Below are 27,081 nucleotides of genomic sequence, written 5' to 3'. Positions count from 1 at the left end.
CGACAGCCATGCAATCAGCCACCAGCATCACACTTCAGGTGCTGATCCAACAAGAGAAGTCCCAACTACCTGTCTTGCCAGGTACCTAGGTTTTCTACCCAGGAAGGCCTTGCCCCATCAGTGCTGCCTGTTGTTCACAAGGAGTCTTGTTCCTTCTGGCTTCTTTTTCTTCACGGGTGGCTTGAGCGTGTGGAACCTGCACTCTCCGGGAGGCATGTTGGAATCCTGCTGAAACCATGGGTGCAGGTAGCCATTGTAAAAGTCGGTGGCGGTCAGCTTCTTCTTTAAAACCAGGGCTTTGACGCCAACCCAACCTTCCTGGAAGGGGAAACGGTGCACAGATGGTAGCCAGCCTTCAGACGGCACATCCAGCAAACTTATAAGCGTGCTGCACAGGCAAGGAATCTAGCACAGAGTTCATTCCCCTGCTGTTTGCAATTCTGCCTTTCAGCCAAGCTTTCCAGCGCATGGTTGCAGAGAGAAACATGCCTGATGAAATCTTAGAAACTAAGGACATAAGAAAAGCCCTGCTGGATCAGACCAAGGCCCATCAAGTCCACTAGTCTGTTCACACAGTGGCCAACTAGGTGCATCTAAGAATCCCACAAACAAGACGAAAAAGAAGGCCAATGCAAATCTGGGCTGCATCAATAGGAGTATTGTGTCTAGATCAAGGGAAGTAATACTATCACTGTATTCTGCATTGGTCAGACCTCACTTGGAATACTGTGTCCAGTTTTGGGCTCCACAATTTAAGAAGGATGTTGACAAGTTGGAGCGTGTCCAGAGGAGGGCGACCAGAATGGTCAAAGGTCTAGAATCCATGCCCTATGAGGAAGACTTAGGGAGTTGGGTTTGTTTAGTTTGGAGAAGAGAGGGTTGAGGGGAGACATGATAGCCATGTTTAAATATTTGAAGGAATATCATGTTGATGAGGGAACTAGCTTGTTCTCTGTTGCTCCAGAGACTAGGACACGGAGTAATGGATTTAAACTAATAGAAAAGCGATTCCACCTAAACATTAGGAAGAACTTTCTGACAGTGAGGGCTGTTAGATGGTGGAATGTGCTGCCTCGGAGGGTGGTGGAGACCCTGTCTTTGGAGGTCTTTAAGCAGAGGCTAGATGGCCATCTGTCGGGAGTGCTTTGATTGTGGGATCCTGCATGGCGGGGGGAGGGTTGGGGTCACTGGGGATGTGGGGGGAGGTAGTTGTTAATTTCCTGCATTGTGCAGGGGCTGGACTAGATGACCCTGGTGGTCCCTTCCAGCCCTTATGATTCTATGACTGCAGCAGCATTCTCCTGCTGTGTTCCACAGCACCTAATCAGCATGCTCCTCTTATACTGTAGAGCAGCGGTGCCCAAACTGCGCTCCATGGAGTACTTGGTGCTCTATGAAACATCTCTTAGTGCTCCATGAAGAGACTGGAAAGAAAAATACTACTGTCATTCAGTTTAGTATATAGGTGCTAGGTGAAAATCAGTGCTCTCGCCTGAATGTCTCGCCTGAAAAGTGCTCCATGATTCACAAAGTTTGGGAACGGCTGCTGTAGAGAATAGGTATGCATCATGGCTAGTATTCATTTGGACTATTAGCCATGGATAGCCCTCTCCTCCGTGAACAAGCCCACTCCCCTCTTCAAGCCTTCCAAGTTGGCAGCCATCACCACATCCTGGGGCAGGGAGTTCCACCAATTAACTATGCGTTGTGTGAAAAACTTGGTGGTGGGCAAGCAGGGATATTAGTGGTTGGAGGGTGGGGGCAATTGTTTGGTTCTCTTTACAGACAGCAGAAGCAACTATTATGTGCTCTCTCAGTAAGACCTAGAACAGCCAAGCCAAGGAGGAAACGGACACCAAACCTACCTTGCAACGAACCATCAACGTCTGCAACTGCTTATGATAGATCACTGATCCAGGGGTTGTTCCATGTTCGGTTGCTAACCTATCTGAATGCAAAAGATAGGTGTTCCATGCATTGCTTTTCTCTAACAGGCAATTGTTAAGTTATTCCCGCCTGTCTCCAATTTAGAAGAGTTGGTTTTTATATGCCGACTTTCTCTACCACTTAAGGGAGACTCAAACCGGCTTACAATCACCTTCCCTTCCCCTCCCCACAACAGACACCCTGTGGGGTAGGTGGGGCTGAGGGAGTGTGACTAGCCCAAGGTCACCCAGCTGGCTTCGTGTGTAGGAGTGGGGAAAAACCCGGTTATCCAGATTAGCCTCTGCCACTCATGTGGAGTGGGGAAATAAACCGGTTCTCCAGATCAGACTCCACCGCTCCAAACCACTGCTCTTAACCACTGCACCACGCTGGCTCTATTTAGGCACCTAAAGTCATCCCAAATGAAAAGATCTTGCGACGCTCCCAAAAGGTTGTGGAGGTTTTGGCCAGCTCCCAAAGGAAGCAACTCAGAATTCTGCAGTTTAGATGAAGCAGGCACTGAAAGGTACTCCCTGCGGAGCCCTGCGTCGTCCAAATTATTCTAGAGGGCAAACCCAAGAGGGCATTTTAAGTTGCATTTGTAGAGTTGGGTCTTTGTTGCCATGACGGGATACAACAGCACCTGCTATTTCCTCGATATGCTGGTTTGACCCTTTGCCAGTCATTAAAGAAACCTCAGACACGTCAAAAGCATTGCCTGGGGCTGTGCTGAATTGCAGCAGGGAGCCAACTCATAAGAAATCCTCTTGGAAACATCAAGGGCAAGCAAAGGGCAAAGAGCCCTTTCATTTTATATAAGCTCCTCCAGTGTTTTCCTTAACCACCAGCTGTGCAACATTTTATCCTTGGGAATGTTAAAATATTCCGGTAAATACCAGGAAGTCCGGTGTCCACGTCCACTAAATCCAGCAGCTTGATAACTGTGCCCATCCACAGGGTTTGCAGGGGCATCTGAAAAAGAGGCACATGAACACATGAAGCTGCCATCAGTCTATCAAGGTGATCATTATCTACTCAGACTGGCAGAAGCTCTCCAGAGTCTCAGGCAGAGGTCTCTCACATCACCTTCTGCCTGGTTCTTTTAGATGGAGATGCCAGGGATTGAACCTGGGACCTTCTGCATGCCAAACAAAGGCTCTTCCACAGTGCCACAGCCCCTTCCCCGACAAAGCAGCGAAGGATAAATTATTCATGGAACTTAAATTCAGTCTCATATCAGCTAAACTAATCCAGGTTTTGCAACTATTCGCTGGTAATAATTTCCCTATTTTCTGATGGGGGTCTTGAGATGCTTCTTGTCAGAAGACAATACCATCAACATCAAGTCTAACAGCCAAGTTAGAAGAGAGTCCGTTTCAGTGCAGCCGGGGGGGGGGGGGGGAGATCAACAGAAGCCAGTGATGTTTTCACAGACGCCAGCTCAGCCGTGAGATAGACACGTATGCTATCTGAGCGTGGTTAAACTTTAAAACGAAAGAACAGAACAAACTGTACTGAAATACCCATCCTTTTGCCAGTGAGCAGATAAAGTATAACCTCATCAAACCATTTAAAAACATCTCAAGAGATGACTACAGTCTGTAAAGCCAACTCCCATGCAAGGGCTTCCAAGTGATTACTACCCTACTTTATGGCCGGCTGCCTTGTCAAGTAACTAACAACTAATATGGCTGGAACTTTGTCAACTGTTGCTGGTCTTTGATTGTAAATAAACTTGATTTGATTTGAACTAACCAGAAACTTGCAAGCAGGTGACAAGGTGGAGACTCAGAGCCCTAAATTTTGGATACCGTTTGGCATTTGTGTAATCAATCGTAAAAAAGCATGACCTCACCAGAGATAACTGGATTATACATTCAGAAGTGGGGACCTGCTCTAAAGCAAGAGACAGCAGCAAAGCTATTGGCTGATACCGATCCAAATGTAACTTTCACCATGGCAAAAATTTTATCTATGGCTTTTAATGACACTTTCTTCTAACTGTATATTCTGAATTGGGTATTCCTGTATGCTTGATTATCTCTGTATTACTGAGCTTACTGAATTTGTTTTGCTCATGGCCTGTTGGTCCGCAAGCACAAATGACAGAAACAGAATAAAAGGAGCCCTGGATTTGCCACATACTTCCAACGATGAATCTAAGAGTAATAACTGTGTGCCGTCAAGTCGCAGTTAACTCAAGGCAACACCAGGACGGAGGGGTTTTCTTTTCTTTTTTTATAATAATTTTTATTATTTTTCAAGTATATAAAAAAACAGTTCAACAATTGATATAAATCATCAAAGGAAAACAAAAAGCAATGAATTATTGTTGAAAATACAAATATGTAAAAATAAAATATAAAGACTTCCCCTTCACCTCACTCTATCTCATTATAAATCTGTATACTCTTTTGTATAAAATTCTAATCCTGATATTGTTACATATATGTAAATGTATTTCTTTATCAAAAATAAAATAAAATATAATTTATATTATTTCAATTCATGCATAATTATTGTCTTTCTTCAAATTAACCTTGTTATAATGACTATACATTTTAATTATAAAAACATCCTTAATAATAATAAAAAATGGATTAGATCAATGAATAACCCTTAAATTCTCCCATTTGAAGTTCATTTTCACAGTAAATTCTCCATGCCTCCCATTCACCCATAAATTGTGCATTGTCTTTTTGGTTTACCAATGCAGTAAGTTTTGCCATTTCCACCAGTTCCAGCATTTTTTGTATCCAATCTCTTTTGTCTGGAATGTCCGATGATTTCAATTTAGCTGCATAAATCAGTCTTGCAGCAGTGGTGACATATATTAAAAATGATCTCTGAGTTAAAATAGAGTCTGGTATCATACTAAGTAGCATCATCTCAGGCGTTTTGGATATATTATTCTGTATAATCAGTCTTATTTCATTGTAGATCATGTCCCAATTTTTTCCCGCTTTATTTAGATAATGTGCTAATGAGGGTGTGGTATGTTAATGTGGAACCATTGTACCCTCATTAGCACATTATCTTGATATTTACAGGACAATGATTAGCACATTATTTTTAATACTTTGCAGGACAATGACTCAGCTTAAACCCAACCCCCTTCTGACTATATATTACTCTTCCTACACACTTGACACTAAGAGACACTGTCCTTCAGTGTTACTCCTCTGAAGATGCCTGCCACAGCTGCTGGCGAAACGTCAGGAAAGAAAATACCAAGACCACGGTCACACAGCCTGGATAGCCTACAAGAGCCAATGAACACTGACCGTGAAAGCCTTCAACAATATTTCAATAGATCTTTCCTCCAAACATTGAAATATTTTGCTCGGGAAATAATAGGTAAATTCTGGAATAAAAATAATATCCTCTGTAATATGTTCATTTGCATTGTCGATATACGTCCCATAAAAGAAAGTTTTTTGTTAGACCAACTTAGCATATCTTTTTAAATTATTTCCCATAATTTGAAATAATTATTACTAATCAGATCTTTGTTCTTGGTAGAAATCCAGACACCCAAGTACTTCACTTTGTTTGTTTTCTCCCATCCTGTAGTAGTCACAAAGTCCTTCTGCTCTGCTTCAGAAAGATTTTTCAATATTGTTTGTGTTTTTTCTTGATTAATTTTAAATCCTGAAACTCGGCCATATGAATTCAGTATTTCCATTAATTTGTCCATTGATTGATTTGGGTCCTCCAAAATTAACAGAAGATCATCCGCAAATGCTCTCATTTTAAATTCGTGTTTATTTACTTGTAGACCGCAGATGGCTTCTGTTTCTCTTATCTCACAACACAAAGTTTCCAGGACCAAAATAAAAAGCAAAGGAGAAAGTGGACATCTGTCAGGCCTGTATCTCAGTTAGTTTCGTTTTCCCACTGACCAGACTCAAGGACTGTTATGCATGCCTAAACCCTTTTGAAGCTGTGGGAACCACAGCGCTGTTTGTGTTTTGTAATCTCTTGCTTTTTTCCATGCTTTTATATTACCAAGTGCAAGCCAGCAAGCTCCATTGCTGTCACCTTTTCTTTGTGCTCTGTTAACCTATATGACCAGTAAAAACCAACTTCTTTGGACCTGACTGTCTCTGATGTGGTTTCTGGTTCAGACTGGGCCAAGGGCTTACATTATCCTTGTCTTGTCCCTTTTTGTATAGTACAATTATCTGACACTGATTCATTAACCAATATTTTTGCTTTTTGTTTCCTATATATAGTTTTTATGCCTCTCCGAAATCGTTCACCAAAGTTCATTTTTTCCCAATACTTTTTCATGAAGTCCCAAGAAACCATATCAAAAGCTTTTTCAGCATCAAGAAAAACAAAGGCTGCTTTTTGTTGATTATTTTGTTCATAATACTCCAGTGTATCCAATAGAACCCTAAGATTGTCTTTAATTTGTCTTCCCGGGACAAAGCCTGCTTGGTCTTCATGTATTAAGTCTTTAATGAATTGTTTGACTCTATTTGACAAAATCGAGGCATATATTTTGTAATCCACATTCAATAAAGAAATGGGTCTATAATTTGTTACTTTTTTAGAATCTGTTCCAGTTTTGTGAATCAATGAAATAAAAGCGTATGACCATGTTTCAGGTGGTATCCCAGTATCTAATATTGTAATACAAACCATTAGAAGAGGGTTCAATAAGTTCTTCTTAAATGTTCGATAAAGCAGAGCCGTTATTCCATCCGGTCCGGGGGTTTTATCTGTTTTTTGTTTAGCAATAGCTTCTTCTAGTTCTTCAGAAGTGACTGGAGCATCAATAGCTTTTTGTTGAGCTAAGGATAGTTTTTTCATATTTATAGAATTCAAGAACTTTTCTATCTTCTTGTCTGAGAGGTCATCCTTTTGATATAGTTTTGCATAAAGGTAAAGGTCCCTGTGCAAGCACCAGGTCATTCCTGACCCATGGGGTCACGTCACATCCTGAAGTTTCCTAGGCAGACTTTGTTTATGGGGTGGTTTGCCAGTGCCTTCCCCAGTCATCTTCCCTAACCCCCAGCAAGCTGGGTACTCATTTTACCGACCTCGGAAGGATGGAAGGCTGAGTCAACCATGAGCCAGCTACCTGAAACCAACTTCCGTTGGGATCGAACTCAGGTCATGAGTAGAGCTCTTGACTGCAATACTGCAGCTTATCACTCTGCACCACAGGGCTCCTTAGTTTTGCATAATATGATACAAATTCCTTTTGTATATCAGTTGTTGTATAGACCGATCCTCTTACAGATTGTATTTTAGCAATGATTTTTTTAAAAAAAGAGTCTTTTAGTTGATTGGCCAAAAATTTACAAGGACGATTCGCCTGTTCAAAATAACTTTGTTTTGCAAATTTCAAATTTGTATTCAACTCTTCTGAAACCACCAAATTTAACTGATGTTTAAGAGCAGTTATCTTCAACAAGATTATATTTTTCTTATTTTCTTGTGATTCCGAAATAAGTTTTGTAAATCCCAAAGTATATTGTTTGTTATTTGTAGCTGTTTTTTCTTCCATGCCATATGTTTCTGAATCATAAAACCTCTGAGTACCACTTTAAAAGTGTCCCAAACTATATTCAAGGTGGTTTCTCCATTCATATTAATTTCAAAAAAAATCTTTGATAAGAGTATATAATTCTGTCTGTATTTTCTCATCTTTCAAAAGTTTATCATTTAATCTCCATCTAAATGCTTGTCTATTATTCCATTCAAATGAAACAGGATTGTGGTCAGAAAAAGCTCTTGGTATAATATGAACTTTACGTAACTGAGTGAAGATTGATTTGCTTGCCCATATCATATCTATTCTGGAGTGAGAATCATGTCTTGCTGAATAAAAAGTATATTCTCTAGCAGATGTATTCATTGTTCTCCAAATGTCCTGTAGCTGTTCTCCAAATGTCCTGTAGCTTAAGTTCTTCCGTCATTTGAAAAAAGTTCTTTGGAAGGCATCCTTCTTTATCATCTTTGGCTTTAGTTTTCTTGTCCAAAGTAGGCAAGGTGACTCCATTGAAATCTCCCATCAACAGGATCTGTTCTTCAGCATATTGCAATATTATGTCATGAAGTTGTGTATAAAACTTGGCCTTTCCTTCATTTGGTGCATAGATCCCAACTACCATCGTTTTTTGTCCCAATATTGTTATTCTAATTATCACTATTCTGCCTTCGTCATCTTTATAAACAAGTTCAGGATTTAAATTGGGTTGAGCATATAAAACTACTCCTTTGGTTTTTGTTTTAGACGATGAAATAAACACTTGTCCCAACATTTGCCTTTCCAAGTACTTTCTATCTTTTTTTGAGATATGAGTTTCTTGCAAGCAGATTAGCGAGTATTTTTGTTTTTGCAAAAGTCTAAAAATCCTTTCTCTTTTGACTTTTTTATTCAGTCCATTTACATTCCATGAAATTACTTTAGCCATGGTGATTGAATTATAAGAAATAAGTTTTAAGATGTATATCCACCAGCTGCTTTTTGATGACAGGTCTTCTTCCTCTTGATCTTGTTCCCATTCTTGTTCCAGAGTGAGACCCATTAGTTCTTTTTTATATTTTCTCATGAATTTTCCAGCATCCGCCAACGAAGTAACAGTTGTTCTGACCTCTTTCTAGGTAAAAGTCCTTGTGGCAATATCCATCGATACCTTATTCCATTCTTCCTCAGCATCATAGTAAAGTCTTTGTATATGTTTCTCTGTGTCAAAAGATGTCGAGGAATGTCTTTAAGAATTACTAATGGTGTCTCCCCTACAACAATGGGTTTCTCATAATGAAACTTCATCATAATGTCTTTCATCCTAATGTCGTAGAAGGAGATCATAATGTCTCTAGGCTTGGATTTCTTTAATCTTGACGGTAAAGGTATCCTATATATTCTATTTATTGCATGACCTAGATCTTGTTCATCTATTTGAAATAGGTCAGCCAATGTTTTATCATGGTCTCTCTGGTATCACCAAGATCTTCAGGCAGGTTTCGTAAACGAAGATTGACTTCTCTCACCTTCAAATCCATCATGGTTAGCTGGTCTTTGACTGTGTCTTCTTGGGAGTGTATTACATCTAGTTGTCTGTCATGTCCTTCCATTTTCTTCTTTATCTCTTTTTGTTCTTCAATCACCTTTTTAAATGAAGTATCCATTGTCGTCATGTCCGCTTTCATTGTTGTAACCTGGATCCTCATATCTTTAATTTCTTCTGTCACAGCATCAAGTTTCTGATTGATAGTTTGACTAGATTGACCAAGAGTAGTGATCACAGAGGTCAGTTGTTCCATTTGTTGTGCAAGATGGTCTTGCTGTTTGGACATTTGTTCATACTGCTTTGCGAATGCTTCAGATTGTTTGGCTAGCATCTCTTGCACTTTCTTTTCTATGGCTGTTTCTTGCGTGGTTTCTTTAGGTTTTGGAAATGCAGGGCTATGCAAAGATCCAGATCTTGGACGGGATCCAGACATTTACAATATGAATAATGTTTGAAGAGTTTGGCAGTTTCCCAATAGCCTGATCCTGTGGTATAAGGCGTTCAAATCAGTGTGTATTACATTTTCGCCACAATAAATGATGTCAAAATTGTTCAATTGGTATAAAAAGGGGGCTTTTGATTTTAAAATACCGATTAGTAGAAGACGCTCTAGGTCGGCAAATGAAGCAGGAAGCAGGAAATACACAGGAAGTTACAAAGACGTGGAGCCTCCTCTCGCTGATCCAGAGATTTTTTGGCGGTTACAGAAGGGAGACGCACTTCTGGTCCTACGACCTTCTTCTCCGATGATGTTGTTGCTTCAGTGCCTTAGAGAGCAGCAAGTTAAAATTGCTTGTTGTCTTCCGGTTCCAAGGTGAGTCACTTCCAAAGGAACGTGGCTGGAGGACTCCTTAAACCGGAAAGATGCCACAAATCAAGGGGGGGGATTTCGTTCCTCCCTCCCCTTCCAACAATGCCGCATCCAACTGGTAGTAACAGTGTCAATCAAAGAGTCCTGTTTGTTTAGTCTATGTACTGATCAAATTGATAGAGTTCCTGCCGGTTTATCTGATGGATATTTCATTAGAAAGTCAACTTAAACAGTGGGAGGAGAGACGCGGAGTTCATAGATGGTTTTATCAGCCCCCCATAACTTCTTACTCAAGGTAAAAACAAAAGAGTTCTAATGACTCACTTGGATTTCAGGAGATGAGGTTTTCCTTTATTATGTTGTTCTTTGATGGTAATAGAGGAGATCGGAGCCTAATGCCAAAGAAGCGATCGTGGCGATGTCGTATCCCTCGATGCCGGCGGGACAAGCATCCAAACCTCCAGGGGACTTAAAAAAGCTCCCTCAGAGAGTTCAGGAGTCAAACCGCTCTTCTCGGCTGCAGGGGTATTCCTGCTCCCCAGTACACTAGTTAGGAACCCGGTTGGGGTGCTGTACAGCACCCCAATTTAGAGCGCTTCTTGGATTTTCTCTGGAGGTCCCGAGAAACGTGGCGCTCAGATCAGCTCTCTACCGGAAGTCTCAAGATGGAGGGGTTTTCAAGGCAAGAGAAAAGCAGAGGTGGTTTGCCATTTTCTGCCTCTGCACAGCAACCTCTTTTCCTTGGTGGTCTCCCATCCAAGTACTAACTATAGCCAGCCCTGCTTACCTTTCAAGCTCTCAGGAGATTGGGCTAGCCCCCAACTCCCATCCAAGTACCGACCCTGCTTAGCTTCCAAGCTCTGACAAGACTGGGCTAAAAGCCTGCTATATGAGCACGAATCTTGCTCTTTTTAAAGAAGTTTCCTTGGTGGTCTCCCAGACAAGTATAAACTGTGGCCGACCCGGCTTAGCTTCCAAGCTCTGACGAGGCAGGGCTAGTCTGGGCTATCAGCCTGCTATATGAGCATGAATCTAGCTCTTTTTAAAGAAGTTAAGAAGAAGGAGGTTGTTTTTTAAATGCCGACTTTCTCTACCACTTAAGGAAGAATCAAATTGGCTTACAATCACCTTCCCTTCCCCATCCCACATCAGACACCCTGTGAGGTAGGTGAGGCTGAGAGTGCTGTGACTAGCATCCGCTGCTCATGTCCGCCAATTCTCCAGATCAGAGTCCACCGCTCCAAACCACCGCTTTTAACCACTACACCACGCTGGCTCTTAACAGGCTAAGTCACTCCTGCATGTATCTGCCAGGCTGGTCTTACCATTGTTCCCAAGGCACGATGCAGCCGCAGAACTTGCTCAGAGGTTTGTTCTTCCCACTGGACACAGCTCATTGAAACAGTGACTTTAGGAGCTTTAAAAACAGAAGCAAGAGACATCAGACAGCCACCGGTTCGGACCTTCCATCTCTAACGTTACCCACCAGCTTTGTTTTAAACTGAGCCTACAGCTCAAACAATCACAAGATCACTATTTATTCACTGAAGCGCATGGCAGAAAAATTGGAAGGCCCCCCCAAACTAAGGGATGCTCTCAAGCCTCTCCCATTTCCCAGGCACGTTCCTCAAGGTTATTCATTAGAATAATTGGCTAGTGAATTTTCTGGCGGGCAGGAAGGGAGGGAGGGGGAGTGGTCACAGATGAAAAATGACAGAGTTGATTCTGGAGAAGCCCCCTCAAAATTAACCAATGAAGCTGCCTTATACTGAATCAGACCCTTGGTCCATCGAAGTCAGTATTGTCTACTCAGACCAGCAGTGGCTCTCAAGGGTCTCAGACAGAGGTCTTTTACATCACCTACTACCTAGTCCCTTTAACTGGAGATGCCAGGGATTGAACCTGGGACCTTCTGCATGCCAAGTAAATGCTCTACCACGGAGCCACAGCCCCTCCCCAAAGATAACTGACATATTACTATAGCATTAAGCTACACATAGGTGTCAGTTTCAGAGAGTACACATGAAGCTGCCTTATACTGAATCAGACCCTTGGTCCATCGAAGTCAGTATTGTCTACTCAGTATTGTCTACTCAGATCAGCAGTGGCTCTCTAGGGTCTCAGGCAGAGGTCTTTCACATCACCTCTTCCCTTTAACTGGGGGTGCCAGGGATTGAACCTGGGACCTTCTGCACGCCAAGCAGATGCTCTAACACTGAGCTGCAGCCCCTCCCCAATGAAATCATATGAAAACTGTAAATCCACTAGTTTTACCTAACGGTCAGCACATACCAAACGTCACTCCTTCCTTTGGTTGTTCTTTCTTATTCTGTAAGCATTCCGGTAAATTTTGCAGGACCGTAATGAGCTGTGAGAAGGAACACACACACACCGCCAAATATATTATTATCTATGAAGAAGCAAGCCTCATGTTCAGCAATACCCCCCTTTATATCTTTTGATTGACCAGCAACGTGGTGTCATAAGTACATAAGAAAAGCCCTGCTGGATCAGACCCAGGCCCATCAAATTCAGCCGTCTGTTCACACAGTGGCCAACCAGGTGCCTCTAGGAAGCCCACAAACAAGACGACTGCAGCAGCATTCTCCTGCCTGTGTTAAGAACATAAGAAAAGCCCTGCTGGATCAGACCCAGGCCCATCAAGTCCAGCTGTCTGTTTACACAGTGGCCAACCGGGTGCACCTAGGAAGCCCACAAAGAAGATGACTGCAGAAGCATTCTCCTGCCTGTGTTCCACAGCACCTAATATGATAGGCATGCACTTCTGATCCTGGAGAGAATAGGTATGCATCATGACTAGTATTCATTTGGACTAGTAGCCATGGATAGCCCACTCCTCCATGAAAATGCCTCTCCTAAAGCCTTCCAAGTTGGCAGGCAGGGCTTCCAGCTCTTGGTTCCACTGATGCGTAAGTAGTCTGGAACACTTCTCTCAGCAAAAAATTCTGGAGACATCACAGAATTTTTTTTTTAAAGGAACACCAACTCACCATGTTTGCACCCAGTTTGGACAAGAGTGACTCCAGTTCTTTCACTGTGCAGAAGGCCGGGACGGGAAAGGTTTCCTGTTTGATAATAGGACCTACATCGAACCTTAAAATAAAACACGTGTGCATTAAACTTTTCTACTTACTTGGGATCAAGATACAGCTAGAAAACAGATTGCGAACAATGTCATAGTCCTGATGTAGATGTCATAGTCCCACTGTACACTGCATTGGTCAGGCTACACCTGGAGTATTGCGTGCAGTTCTGAAGGCCTCATTTCAAAAAGGTTGTGGACAGAATGGAGCGGGTCCAGAGGAGAGCAATGGGGATGATCAGGGGCCTGGAGACCAAGCCCTACAAGGAAAGGCTGAGGGACCTGGGAATGTTTAGTCTGGAGAAGTGGAGATTGAGGGGGGGATATGATTGCTCTCTTTAGGTATTTGAAGGGCTGTCATTTAGAAGAGGGCAGGGAGCCATTCTTGTTGGCAGCAGAGGTTAGGACTCGCAAGTATGGGTTTAAATTATGAGTGGAAAGGTACTGGCTGGATAATAGGAAAAAAATTTTACAGTAAGAATTATTCCACAGTGAAATTGGCTACCTAGGAGGTGATGAGCCCCCCTCACTAGCAGTCTTTAAGCAGGGGCTGGACAAGCTCTTGTCAGGGATGCTCTAGGCTGATCCTGCATTGAGCAGGGGGTGGGACTCGATGGCCTGTATGGTCCCTTCCAACTCCATGATTCTATGATTCTATACGACGAAGTATGCAAGCGGAAGCAGAAGGGGAATAAGATAAATGAATCATTGTTTAAGTGAAAGAGGCCCCTTCACGGTCTTAGATCCTGGGCAGCTGCTGTCCGTCAAAGTAACCATCACCTGAGCAAGATGGGCCAACACTATCAGGCAACAATCTGTGCTCACCTTGTTTAATTGTTAAGTTAGTTACATTGTGGGGCCATGGCTCCGTGATAGAGCATCTGCTTGGCATGCAGAAGGTCCCAGGTTCAATCCCCGGCATCTCCATTTAAAGGAATGAGGCAAGAAGGTGATGTGAAAGACCTCTGCCTGAGACCCTGAAGAGCCGCTGCCAGTCTGAGTAGACAATACTGACTCTGATGGACCAAGGGTCTGATTCAGTATAAGGCAGCTTCATGTGTTCATATGTTCACTCCCTGCCCCAGGATGTGGCAATGGCTGCCTTGGCTTTAAGAGGGGAGTGGACATGTTCATGGAGGAGGTGGCTATTAGTCAAAATGGATACTAGTCATGATGCATACCTATTCTCTCCAGTAACTGAGGAGCAGGCCTGATTTCTTAAAAAGGAAAGTGCACCACCCTCAGCTTGGAACATGTGCCATCTTTTAACGAGCCAAGCATCAATAGAAGCACAAATGCAATTTAAAACACTGGGGAAGTCACTAACAATAATTAGAGGGTTCGTATTACGGAATGAAAGAGCTGTGATACCTTCTCGGCCTGATCTGCATAATCGTCACCCCAGTGACTCTATCGCCGTGGAGCATCGTGTGGATTATCGGCGCAGGGCCACGCCACCGTGGAAGGCAGCTGGGATGGACATTCAGCACACCACTGAATCAGAACACTTGGAAATTAGAATAGGACCAGTAATTCTGTAACATATACAAGTGGGGATTAACCATTTGAGGGATTACTAACAAAAAAAATTACATCTTAACATTCTGCATAAATGCCAAAACAAATAGTAGTTAGACTATCAATGCTGCCCCCCTCCCCAAAAATAAACAGCAGGAAGTGCAGAAAGAAAAATATTGAGGAAAAGGGGACAGAGGAAGAAAGCAGAAGCCTGTGACAAGATGCTTTTCAAAACATTATCGTTTGGAATAAGCGATTTAGGGTCCACATGCTTTTAAAACTGTTCAAGAGACCCAATGGTCTCCACTTTGTTCTGCGAGTCAGCTGAGGCAGCCACCCCCCTCCCTCCCACTCAATAGGGGCTGGCGAGGCATGACCCAGCCCGACCCAACTAAATGACATTTATGTCATATCTGGCCCTTGTGACAATTGAATTCGATGCCCCTGCCCTTGAGGAAACCATCATCTTACAATTAGAAGAAGGTTGGCTTTTATACTCCGATTTTCTCTACTTTTTTTAAGGAATCTCAAACGGGCTTACAATCGCCTTCTCTTCCTCTCCCCACAACAGACACCGTGTGAGGTAGGTGGGGCTGAAAGAGTTTGGACAGAACTGTAATTGGCCCAAGGTCACCCAGCTGGCTTCATGTGGAGGAGTGGGGAATCGAATCTGGTTCATCAGATTAGAGTCCGCCGCTCCTAAGAAGAGTTGGTTTTTATATGCCGATTTTCTCTACCTTTTAAGGAGTCTCAAACCGGCTTACAATCTCCTTCCCTTCCTCTCCCCATAACAGACACCTTGTGAGGTAGGTGAGGCTGAGAGAGTTCTCAGAGAACTGTGACTAGCCCAAGGTCACCCTGCAGGCTTCACATGGAGGAGTGGGGAAACCAACCTGGTTCACCAGACTAGAGTCCACCACTACACCATGCTGGCAAGCAACGCAAACTTTTTTTATAGACATAGATTTCAAATGTATGCAATTGGTATTTTATACCTGACGTATTTCCTGGCCGGGGTGTGCGTGGCAGGCAGTAGCCAGGCCCCCAACAAGGCTGACTCCTGAATACTTGTGCATAAAGTCCAAACACAGATTCCAAGCCCTGCCAATGAACTCTGTGTAACTTGAAAGAGGGGAGGGAAGAGAAGCAGCCAAGCACATTGGTGCTGGATAAGTTATCACCAGGAGGGAGGATAATGTCTGTGTTCACGTTCATGCATAAACATCCAGCATACATGTGCACATATTAAGTCCCACACAAGATCATTTGCCCAGGGTCCCATCAAAACCTGCTGGCCCTTGAATAATTACATTTTACTCTATTTTAGTCAAGCTTACACTACAAACCTCCACATATTTACTCGGAAGGAAGTCCTGCTGAGTTTAACGGGATCTGCTCCCAAGTAAAACTGTGCAAAAGGCTGGCTTATCAAAAGGTCCTGCTTATCAAAGGTTTTACAAAATGGCTTCTGTAGCAGTTCAGTGCAAACCAGGGGGAGAAGGCAAGGCCATGCAGAGATGGGAAAAGACTAGAAGCACACGCAGTCTAGATTTCTAGTCAAAATTTGATGCTGCCATTAACCATGACCCGAGGAACTGCAGGAGAGAACAATTTGGAAATCCACCCATCCCCCAGATACCACAAACTCTCAAGTCCTTGAAAACACTTACTTCCTTTTTAACAGTCACTAAACTGCACTCACGAACCCTGTGGCCCAGAGTGGTAAGGTGCGGTACTGCAATTAAATTTCTGGTCATGACCTGAGTTTGAGCCTGACGGAAGTCGGTTTCAAGTAGCCAGCTCAAGGTTGACTCAGCCTCCCATCTTTCTGAGGCTGGTAAAATGAGTACCCAGCTTGCTGGGGGTAAAGTGTAGACAACTGGGGAAGGCAATGGCAAACCACCCCGTAAACACATTCTGTCTAGTAAACGTCATGATGTGATGTCACCCCGTGGGTCAGTAATGACCCAGTGCTTGCACAGGGGACCTTTACCTTTAAACTTAACTCAGTTTTCCATGGCTCCCACAGCATGCGCAGTTCAATAGGTCATTCCCTGCACTTGCTTTGGTTAATTTACAGTCATCCTTTTCTGTGTATCTGGGGAGCACAAGCGTTCTCAGTGGAAGCCCTAGTTTTATTTCCTTTGTGATTGGGAAGAGCCACCCAGTTTACAATCATTAGTCAAACTTCTCTGTGGGGGCAGAACAGCTGTTCTGGGTTCGGCATCTCTGTGGTAAAAATCCTATGTCTTCTGCCTTGGAAGTCAGCGTAAAAAACCTGAACCATTTTAGACCTGAAGTGTCAGTAAGGAGTACATTGGGATTGTACCTCCTTAGGCAATGCTTCATATTAGGATGGCTCTGGGTTATTGTGTGTAAGCTTTGTGAGGGGCCGTGGCTCGGTGGTAGAGCATCTGCTTGGCACGGGAAGGTCCCAGGTTCAATCCCCGGCATCTCCACTTAAAGGGACTAGGCAAGTAGGTGATGTGAAAGACCCCTGCCTGAGACCCTGGAGAGCTGTGGCCAGTCTGAGTAGAAAATACTGACTTTGATGGACCAAGGGAGTATAAGGCAGCTTCATGTGTTCAGTATAAGGCAGCTTCCTGTGTTCAAGTCTGACAAAACTGTGCTTCACGTACCAAAGCCTTGCCCACCTTTACTGAAAGAATTAGGATTGATTAGACACCATCTTTCTCATCCATCTCCCCTACAGTTTCAGAAGCATAGAATATTCTATGTAATTTTTTCCCATCAGTAAAATAAGATGATGCGTGTATCAGTGGTTCTCACGGTCACAGCCTTACTACGGGAATTTCAGGATGAGGTCCTCACTCAGCAGACGCCCAAACGATGCCACCACACCAACATCAAAGTGCCCACAGGGCCCGATATCTGGCCAGAGGTGGACAGGGAGCCGAAACTGCTCTGCGTAGTTCTTGACAGCGTGGCCCTTCGGCAGGTGAGACTGCAATGTCACCACCTCTAAGCGATCTACAATTGGATCTGGTCCCAACTCTCTGCAACAAGAGGAGATAAAACAGATTCCTGAGGAAGGGCTTGAACAACCTCCCTAGCTACCATCACTCCAATACCCGTACCGCTGCCTGTGCCTCTCCAATTCATCCTCTGTTTCTACCATAATTGCCTTTCCCTTCCAGTCCTTATTATCAGTCCCCCTGTTTTGGGGCAGTGAACTGTTTTCACAGGAGTGTGGTGTAGTGATCAGAGTATGGGACTAGAATCTGGGAGATCCAGGTTCAAGCCCCTGCTGTGCCATGGAAGCTTAATAGGCAGCCTTAGGTCAGTCATTCTCTCAGCTTAACCTGCCTCACAGGGTTGTTGCAAGAATAAAATGGAGGAGAGAATGACATTGTAAGGTGCTCTGGGTCCCTGCTGGGAAGAAGTACAGGGTACAAATATTTAAATAAGTACAATTCATACATGACTCTGTCACACACCATAGATTACATGACCATTTTAAAGAATTCCCCAAATAGCTGTATATTCTTATTAGGACCAACCAAAATGACAAAATAGCAAGGAAGAAGAATAAGAAGAGTTGTTTTTTATATGTCGACTTTCTCTACCACTTAAGGAAGAATCAAACCGGCTTACAAGCACCTTCCCCTCCCCACAACAGACACCCTGTGAGGTGGGTGGGGCTGAGAGAGCGTGACTAGCCCAAGGTCACACTGCTGGCTTCATGTGGAGGAGCGGGGAAATCAACCCGGTTCACCAGATTAGCCTCCACCGCTCATGTGAAGGTGTGGGGAATCAAACCTGGTTCTCCAGATCAGACTTCCACCACTCCAAACCACCACTCTTAACCACTACACCACTCTGGCTCCCAGCTTTTCAGTTCCTCAAAACCGTTCAGGAGCCAAAACAAAGGAAGGACTGCACACTGTATATGCGAGACAGATGTTTCAAGTCACACTTAAAAAAGCCACTAGTCTGCACTTTGTAGCCTTAAAGAATGGAAGCACCTAAAGCTACGCTTGGTCTGTCAAGGTCAGTGAGACATTCCCTTTGACTTGCAGGTCAGGAGGGAACTCAGCCAAGCTCCTGATCTGAAGTACAGGCAGCAGAGACAGTGCGCTCGAAACAAAATCAATTACTTAGCAAGGAGATACGGGGACGGGAGCGACTATTTTCAGGACAAGAGAGCTCCATGCAGCCTCCAATCCTAACAAACAGAATCCAGCAGGGATTTCGCCTCATGAGACTAAACCAACAGTGTGACGTGGTGACAAAGGGAGCTAATGCGATCTTGGGGTGCATCAACGGAGGTGTAACATCCAGATCGCAAGATGTCATGGTTCCGCTGTACACTGCATTGGTTGGGCTGCACCTGGAGTACTGCGTGCAGTTTTGGAGGGCTCACTTCTAAAAGCATGAGGACGGAATTGAGCGGGTGCAGAGGAGAGTGACAAGGATGATCGGGGACCTGGAGACCAAGTCTTATGGGGAGGGAGTTGGGAATGTTTAGTCTGGAAAAGAGGAGGTTGAGGGGGGACATGATTGCTCTCTTTAAGTATTTTAAGGACAGGGAGGGCAGGGAGCTGTTCCTGTTGGCAGCAGAGGGTACGGCTTGCAATAATGGGTTTAAATTGCGGGAGGAAAAGTACCGGCTGGATATCAGGGGAAAAATTTTTTTACAGTAAGAGTTATTTAGCCGTGGAATCAGCTACTTAGGAAGGTGGTGAGTCCCCCTCACTGGCAGTCTTCAAGCATAGGCTGGACAAGCACTTGTCAGGGATACTCTAGGCTGAAACTGCATTGAGAAGGGGGTTGGACGAGATGGCCTATATGGCCCCTTCCAACTCTATGATCCTAACACAAGTAAATATTAGAGGGGGGAATCAGACTCTTCCATTGTAAGGTTAACTATAAATACACCACCGTCAGCCTTGTCTCCTTGGAACAGTGGCTTTCCGAGAGCCTTTCCTACCATTTCCTATCTCATTTTTTAAACTGGGTCTGCCAGGGACTGAACTTGGGACCCTCAGAATACCAGGGGGATGCCCAACCACTGAGCCACAGCCCTTCCTTTGGCTCCTAATGTGTTCAGGTGGTACCAGCTCTGGGCTGGGGAACACCTGGAGAATTGGGGATGGAGTCTGGGGAGTACAATGCCATGGAGTCCATCCTCCAAAGCATCCATTTTCTCCAGGGGAACTGACCTTAGTCACCTGGAGAATTAGCAGATTTCCAGGTGCCACCTGGAGGTTGGCAACAAAAGGTGCAAGCGTGGTCCCAAGGGCCCCTCAAGCCTCTTGTCTTCCGAAAAGCACCTCTGCTTTGTTGTCACCAATTTAATAACAGGAATAACATCACTCCCTTGAGACCCTGCTATCGTTTCATTAACTTCTCTCCCCACCGTCATTTTGCATCGGTCTCTTTCCCGCCCTCTCCCGGTTTGGCTCAGCTTCCGGTTGACCTCTGACCCTGGAGCTCCCGGTGCCGTCCCCTCCCCGAGTGACCCACCGAGCAGCCCGGAGCGCTCCGAGGGTCTCGGCCGCGAAGCTGTCGGTGCCGAAGAACAGGACCCGCCAAGGGGGTTTCTCCCGCCTCTGGGCCTCGCCGGCCACAGTCGCCCGGCCCCGCCCGCGGCTCCACCCTCCCTGCCAGGCCCGCAGGATGCGCCCCCTCATCGCCCCTCCGCCAGCGGCCGCCACCGCGCGCCCCTTCCGGGAGCCAGGAAACGTCGGCGGCGGCGTGACGCAAACAGTGCGCGACCACCCCTTCCGCGGTGTGTGGGCGGGGCCAAGAGGCCTGGCGGGGCGACGGTGAGGTTAGCCGCGTGGCCTTCTGGGATGGCCGCGAGGTGGTTGCCAAGGGGCCCTGGCGACTGAAGGGCGTCTGCAGCCATGGCAACCGCGCCGGCTCCCGGAATTCAACGGGGGAAGTTTCCTTGGCGCCGAGGAAGCGTCACCTGTTGAATCTCGGCCTGTCGCGCTGTTGCAGGCTCAGGAGCACCTTTGAGAAAAATTAAAAACAACAACTTTTACAATGAAATTATGGACACATAAAGCTGCCTCCTACTGAATCAGACCCTTGGTCCATCAAAGCCGGCAGCGGCTCTCCAGGGTCTCAGGCATCACCTACTTGCCCAGTGCCTTTAACTGGAAGTTCACAGACCCCATAAAATTGGACCCCCTTAACCAATCTTCACCAAACGTTGGGGGTCGTGCAAGGAGAGCCCCTTCAAGCTATGCTGTGAATTTGGGGGCTCTACCTCTGTGGGAGAGAGGAAGGATCCTGGGGACACCCCATACACATCAGTTCACAAGGAACAGATTCTATGACTCCCTTCACCACTCTCTCCGTCCTATCACACACACAAAAAAGATTGAAAGCAACATCACATCATCCCATGTATTCCAACTTGCTGCTCAAGATGGCGAAGATTTTATGATCCATAAAATCACATTTGAAAACTGAAATTTATTACCCATCATCGAAATCTAGTGGGCATATTCAAGCGATATAAACTACTAAAAGGATTAGTTTTATTGCTGTTTAAACAAAGAAGAAGAAAATGCTTAACTTGATTTTTACTGTGGCAAAAAAGAGGCCAAGGTTATTCTGTAACCAGGCGGCTGAGGTGAAAGACCCCAAAGGGACAAGATAAGAATCGCAAGGGCAGATAAGCGAGACAAAGTATGCCAAGTCCAGATGTGCCCATTTCTCCCTAGAAATATCAAGAACAGAACTGGGCAGAGTCAGGGACTTTCATATCCGCAGTCCTGCTCCTTAATCTTTCAAGCAGGAACACCACAGAACATCAAATGCCATCTTGTTTGAGTGTGTTTTATGGAGAGTGTAGTTTTAAAGTATGTTTTAATTTTAAAGGTTGGAGCCAGTGTGGTGTAGTGGTTAAGAGCGGTGGTTTGGAGCGGTTTTTCAACTTGGAGTTTCTCAACCTGGAGCTGGCAACCTTACTCCCCACCAGTGGCCAGGGAGGGCCTGGCAACCCTAGTTCCTCCAGACTGTGGTCTGACTCAGTATAACCTGCAGTGTAATGGTCGTGCAAGGAGAGTCCCTTCAAGCTATGCTGTGAATTTGGGGGCTCTACCTCCAAAAATGCCCCCACCCCCAGACAAACCGGAAATGCCGAATAATTATTCGGATTTCTGGGAATTGCCTATTTTGCTCGACTGATTCCAGTGGGGTTCCCCCCTCTCCCAGGAAATCTGAGCCGAAAATAAGCCTAAATGGCAATTTTCTGCTTTATTTTCGGCTTGGGTTTACTGATATGCACATGCCTACCCACAGGATTTTCAAGGCAAGAGATGAACAGAGTTGGTTTCCCATTGCCTGCCTTGTGTCTCTGGTCTCCCGTCCAAGTATTAATCAGGGCTGACCTTGCTTAATTTCCAACTTTGAAAACTGAAATTTATTACACATCATCGAAATCCAGTGGGCATATTCAAGCGATATAAACTACTAAAAGGATTAGTTTTATTGCTGTTTAAACAAAGAAGAAGAAAATGCTTAACTTGATTTTTAATGTGGCAAAAAAAAGAGGCCAAGGTTATTCTGTAACCAGGCGGCTGAGGTGAAAGACCCCAAAGGGACAAGATAAGAATCGCAAGGGCAGATAAGCGAGACAAAGTATGCCAAGTCCAGATGTGCCCATTTCTCCCTAGAAATATCAAGAACAGAACTGGGCAGAGTCAGGGACTTTCATATCCGCAGTCCTGCTTCTTAATCTTTCAAGCAGGAACACCACAGAATATCAAATGCCATCTTGTTTGAGTGCATTTTATGGAGAGTGTAGTTTTAAAGTATGTTTTAACTTTAAAGGTTGGAGCCAGTGTGGTGTAGTGGTTAAGAGTGATGGTTTGGAGCGGTTTTTCAACCTGGAGTTTCTCAACCTGGAGCTGGCAACCCTACTCCCCACCAGTGGCCAGGGAGGGCCTGGCAACCCTAGTTCCTCCAGACTGGTCTGACTCAGTATTGTGAGGGTCTGTAAGCGTTTGCTTTGTGTGCTTCCCCCCCACCCCCCTGGACTCATAAAAGCAGTCCAGGCCTTTTGCCTTTCTTTGGTTCAGGCGCTGCGTCCAGCAGGCCCCAGGTTGGAATGTCTCTTCCCACCATCCTCCTCCCTTGCTCTCTCCGACTCCCTCCCACCAGCTATGGCCTTGGTGTGTAGATAGTAATAACGAGCTTCCTGAGGTCTTTGATGTTCCTGTACCATGCACAATTATCTCGTAGATTCCCATAACATGCTTTTGACATCTGCTTCCCTGTAGGGGTTATAATTCTGTCTTTGTGAAAATGCTAGCACTTGCAACTTTACCATTGTAAGGCCTATACTTCCAATAAAGTTCCTTGTTTCTGCATGACCGTCTGAGCAAGTGATTTTATGGAGTTTGCACAGGGAGGTTGGGAACCCTCACAAGTATAAATGTTAATTCAACAAAGTGATGAAGGGATAAGGCAGCTGTAACTCCCAAACATGCTGCGTGGTGTAGTGGTTAAGAGAAGTGGATAAATAAATAAAATAAATAGACTGCACACATGAATACATGAAACTGCTTTATGCAGAATCAGACTCTTGGTCCATCAAAGTCATTGTTGCCAGCTCTGACTGGCAGTTGCTCTCCAGGGTCTCAGATAGAGGCCTTTCTCATTACCTAATATTATATCTTTTTAGCTGGAGATGTCGGGGATTGAATCGGGGACCTTTTGCTTGCAAAGCAAATGGTCTACCACTAAGCCAGGGACCCTCCCTAAATGAATCTGCCTTATACTGAGTCAGGCCCTTGGTCTATCAAGGTCAGTATTGTCAGAGTAGACAGCAGCTCTCCAGAGTCTCAGGCAGATGTTCACATCAACTTATACTATATTTTATTAAACCGGAGATGCCAGGGATTAAACAGGAGACCTTTGACGAGCAAAGCAGATGCTCTACCATGGAGCCACAATTGCAGCATAAAGATACATGAGTCCAGAACATGTGTTGGGTTAAGCAACAGGGCTTTGAAGGATGGCAGCAGCACTCTGTGTTGATTTGGATAAATGCAAACTGCTTAAAGAGGAAGGCCAAATGACATGGATGTTTAGTAGGGTTGCCAACCTGCAGTGAGGCCTGGAGCTCTCCTGCTATTACAATTGATTTCCAAAGGACATAGATCAGTTCCCCTGGAGAAAACAGCTGCTTTGGCGGGTGGACTTTAGGGCATTGTATCCTGCTGAGGTCTCTCCCCTCCCCAAATCCCGCCCTCCTCAGGCTCCTCCCCAAAAAACTCTTGCTAGTGGTAAACAGGGACTTGACAACTCTAACCCCAGACCAAACCCTCCATCTTTGGGGTTTATCCTTCCAATGCCTTACGAGCCCCTTATTCTTTGGCAGGACTCAACAATGTCTTTTGTCAATTGATCACCGTTATCTAGCAGTAGGTCTGTGTATTCTATTTATCTAGTACATTTTTATCTCAACCTTCATTCAAGGTGGCTTAGGTGTAGGATTTTCCAACTCCAGGTTGGGAAATTCCTAGAGATTTGACGGTGGAGCCTGAAGAAGGCAGGCTTTGGAGAGGGGTTGTCATGGAGTAGTAGCCATTTTCTCTGGGAAACTTCTCTCTGTAGTCTGGAGATCAGTTGTCATCCCAGGAGATCTCCCTGTGGTTCGGCAACCCCATCACCACCCCCTAGGGTTGCCAACTTCCAGGCACTAGCTGTTGATCTCCTGCTACTACAACTGATCTCCAGCCAGTTCACCTGGAGAAAATGGCCGCTTTGGCAACTGGACTCTATGGCATTGAAGTCCCTTTCCTCCCCAAACCCCGCCCTCCTCAGGCTCCACCCCCAAAATCTCCAGGTATTTTTCAACCCAGAGCTGGCAACCCTACCACTCCCCTTTAGTTAGGGTTGCCAGGTCCCTCTTCACTACTGGCGGGAGGTTTTGGGGGTGGAGCCTGAGGAGAGTGGGGAGGGGAGGGACTTCAATGCCATAGAGCCCAATGGCCAAAGCAACCATTTTCTCCAGGTGAACTGGTCTCTATCGGCTGGAGATCAGTTGTAATTGCAGGAGATCTCCAGCCACCACATAGAGGTTGGCAACCCTACATTTAGCCAATATGGACTTTTGACAGTGCATCAGTTGTTCAGCTAGATTTATCTTATGCTTATCTTTCAATGGTTCCTTGTTTTACACGGTGGGGGCCACAAGGTATAATAAGCGACCAATTGTCCCTTTGTTAAGGAAGCAGCATGAAATAAACGGCACACTGCAGAAAAGTACAACTGTTATCAGCAGCGACAATAAAATAGTGATGCTGGCTGCCTCGATCCAAGTCCACACATGGTTTCATTTCGCGATTGCAGGAAAATCCTTTAAGTTTTCCAGGAGAAGGGGACCTCACGTCACTGTGGACGCTCGAGTCAATCAGTGACCAGGCCTGAGAACTCCTCTTTCAGAAGAGTTCACTCATCTTTGGCTGTGTGTGGGGGGGGGGAGTGGGCGTGGAGGTTCAGGGACTTTGCAAATGCCTCTACGCGCTGAGAGGGGAATGAATGGCAGGTCACTGGAGCGAACGCAAAGGTTGCGACTTGGGGAATGAACTCTCAGGATTGACCAGCTAACCACTCAGAGGCATCAAACGGCTCGAGTGAGCCTTTCTTTGGACAGTTGCGTTTACATCAAAACATCTGGCCTGCCTCTGGACACAAACGGCAGATTTTCTGGTAAGGTCTCTTTTAAATGTTTATGCAGGGGGGAAAGGTAAAACATTAAACAGAAAAAAATATTTTAGGGCGGCAGGGTTGTTTCTCAAAAGGAAGCATGCTTAGATTTAGGCTTTCCTGAAACTTTGGTTTGCAATATCAAACTGCAAGAGATAACTGTGGTGCTTCAGTGGGGGAGAGGGATGCATATTCTGCCCATGCTCAGAGGTGTTTCATGCTCCTGTTCCTTGGCATTTTCCGAGGCACTGAAAAGAGGTTCTGGGGATAAGACCTAGGAATCCCTGGCTCTTAAGTATACGTTGGGTGTTGTAAATTGATTATGTGCTGTTGTATTATGTATTATTGTTATGGTTAAGCTCAAGACCTTTGGTCAAAGGAGCTAGTAAATAAATGGAAATGGAATCCCTGGCTCAATCATGGCCCAAGGAAAGCCCTTGAAAAAAGAGCTAGTATAGCTGACAGGAAGAAAGTAGAGTCCTTTGAAATGTGGTGTTGGAGGAGAGTATTAAGGATACCGTGAACTGCCAAAAAACAACAACACAAATCAGTGGGTTCTAGATCAAATCAGGCCTGAACTGACCCTAGAAGGTAAAATGACTAAACTGAGGCTGTCGTATTTTGGTCACATTATGAGAAGACAAGAGTCACTGGAAAAGACAGTAATGCTAGGAAAAGTTGAGTTTGGCCAAATATCACTTGAAACTAGGGCGTGGTTGGCCGCCTTTAAACTACACCTTAAACTGTGCTTTAGCACTGAGGGGTTCCTAGCTTCTCTGAAGCATGACCCTCATGGCAAAAAAAATCTTAGATGAGAAACTGGCATTGTTGGGCTTCTCGCAGGATATGTTATCAGATCTTGGGAAAACTGAAGCTTTTGCCAAAATTAAAAAGCGCATTAAAGAGCTCGATTATAACAGCACTACTTTTCGTGCTCGTCGTGTCTGTTCATCCCAGTTCTTCGGAATACCCCCTCCACGTGGTCTGCCTGCCTATACATATTATCTAACAACTCCTCGTCTCTGTAGAGCTTTTTGCTTGGCTAGATTGAATGCTAACCCTTCTATGGTAATGCAGGGCAGAATTCTGAATATACCCTACTCAGACAGGATCTGCCCTTGCTCTTCTGGCTCTATTGACTCATTAGCCCATGCCCTTTTGGAATGCCGCTTTTACGAGGATCTTCGATCGCACTATATTTCCCCCCTTTTAATATACAAATCCAATGCCTCTGTGACTGACATAATGCCTTTTTTACTAAGTGATAGGGACCCCAAGGCTACATTGTCAGTGGCAAGATTTGTTTCAGTCCTTATATCCCTCCAACACTAGATATATGCTGCTCAAGATCAATTGATCAAGGAGCTTCTAAGGGATAAAAGGAAAGGAAAGGCTAGGAAAAGTTGAGGGCAGCAGGAAAAGAGGAAGACCCAACAAGAAATGGATTGACTCAATAAAGCCCTTAATTTGACTCAGTACAGCCCTTAATTTGCAAGATCTAAGCAAGGCTGTCAAAGATAGGACATTTTGGAGGACCCTGATTCATAGGGTCGCCATGAGTCAACACTTAACACACACATAGTAAATAGTGCGTTGGGCTGGGGGAGTCCTGGATTCAAATCCCTCTTCAGCCAGAGCACATGGCAGGTGACCATGGCCCAACTGCTTTGCCACTTGCAGCCTAAGCTCCTTTGCATGGTGCTTGTGAGGGTAAAATGGGAGCAAAGATCATGCTGATGAGAATTTTTAAATAGGACTTCAACCATTTATGCTTAGTTATTTAGTCTTGCAATCCCCACGGGATTGCTTCGGGGCTTCCTCTGGGTTATTCATTATTTTTCTGACCTTGAGGAGTCACTTCGCAGGTGCTCAGCACTTGTCCCGCGTTTTCAGGAACCTGTTTTATCATGATTTTAAAGTTTGCCTCGATCCCAAAGAGAAGCTAATCGAGGCAATGTCTGTGAATAGTCTTAACTTCAGGTTTCTCTTCCCCCGCCCATTCT

At 44.9% G+C, this 27,081-nt stretch overlaps 1 protein-coding gene across 1 annotated transcript; it reads right to left on the bottom strand.

The window, feature by feature from the left end:
- Window positions 1–117: 117 nt before the first annotated feature.
- MTFMT (mitochondrial methionyl-tRNA formyltransferase) lies at window positions 118–20,040 on the bottom strand. Its single transcript, XM_056865703.1, has 9 exons — window positions 19,874–20,040; window positions 17,191–17,403; window positions 14,240–14,362; window positions 12,777–12,879; window positions 12,058–12,133; window positions 11,091–11,182; window positions 2,823–2,898; window positions 1,866–1,948; window positions 118–318 (listed from the first exon to the last, which is right to left on the bottom strand). Exons 1-9 carry the CDS (start codon window positions 20,038–20,040, stop codon window positions 118–120), a joined length of 1,134 nt encoding a protein of 377 aa, XP_056721681.1.
- Window positions 20,041–27,081: the final 7,041 nt, after the last annotated feature.

This window comes from Euleptes europaea, chromosome 20 (assembly GCF_029931775.1).
Source record: "Euleptes europaea isolate rEulEur1 chromosome 20, rEulEur1.hap1, whole genome shotgun sequence".
NCBI classification, from domain to species: Eukaryota; Metazoa; Chordata; class Lepidosauria; order Squamata; family Sphaerodactylidae; genus Euleptes; species Euleptes europaea.
Note: the sequence above shows the minus strand (reverse complement) of the source record. Positions and strands in the feature narration are given on the sequence as shown.

Coding starts and splice junctions, on each gene's coding strand:
- MTFMT (XM_056865703.1), bottom strand. CDS start 20,040: ATGAGGGGGCGCATCCTGCGGGCCTGGCAGGGAGGGTGGAGCCGCGGG. Junction 12,880..14,239: donor ATGCAGATCAGGCCGAGAAG/GTATCACAGCTC, acceptor TTTTATTTTAAG/GTTCGATGTAGGTCCTATTA. Junction 1,949..2,822: donor CGTGGACACCGGACTTCCTG/GTATTTACCGGA, acceptor TTTTGCATTCAG/ATAGGTTAGCAACCGAACAT.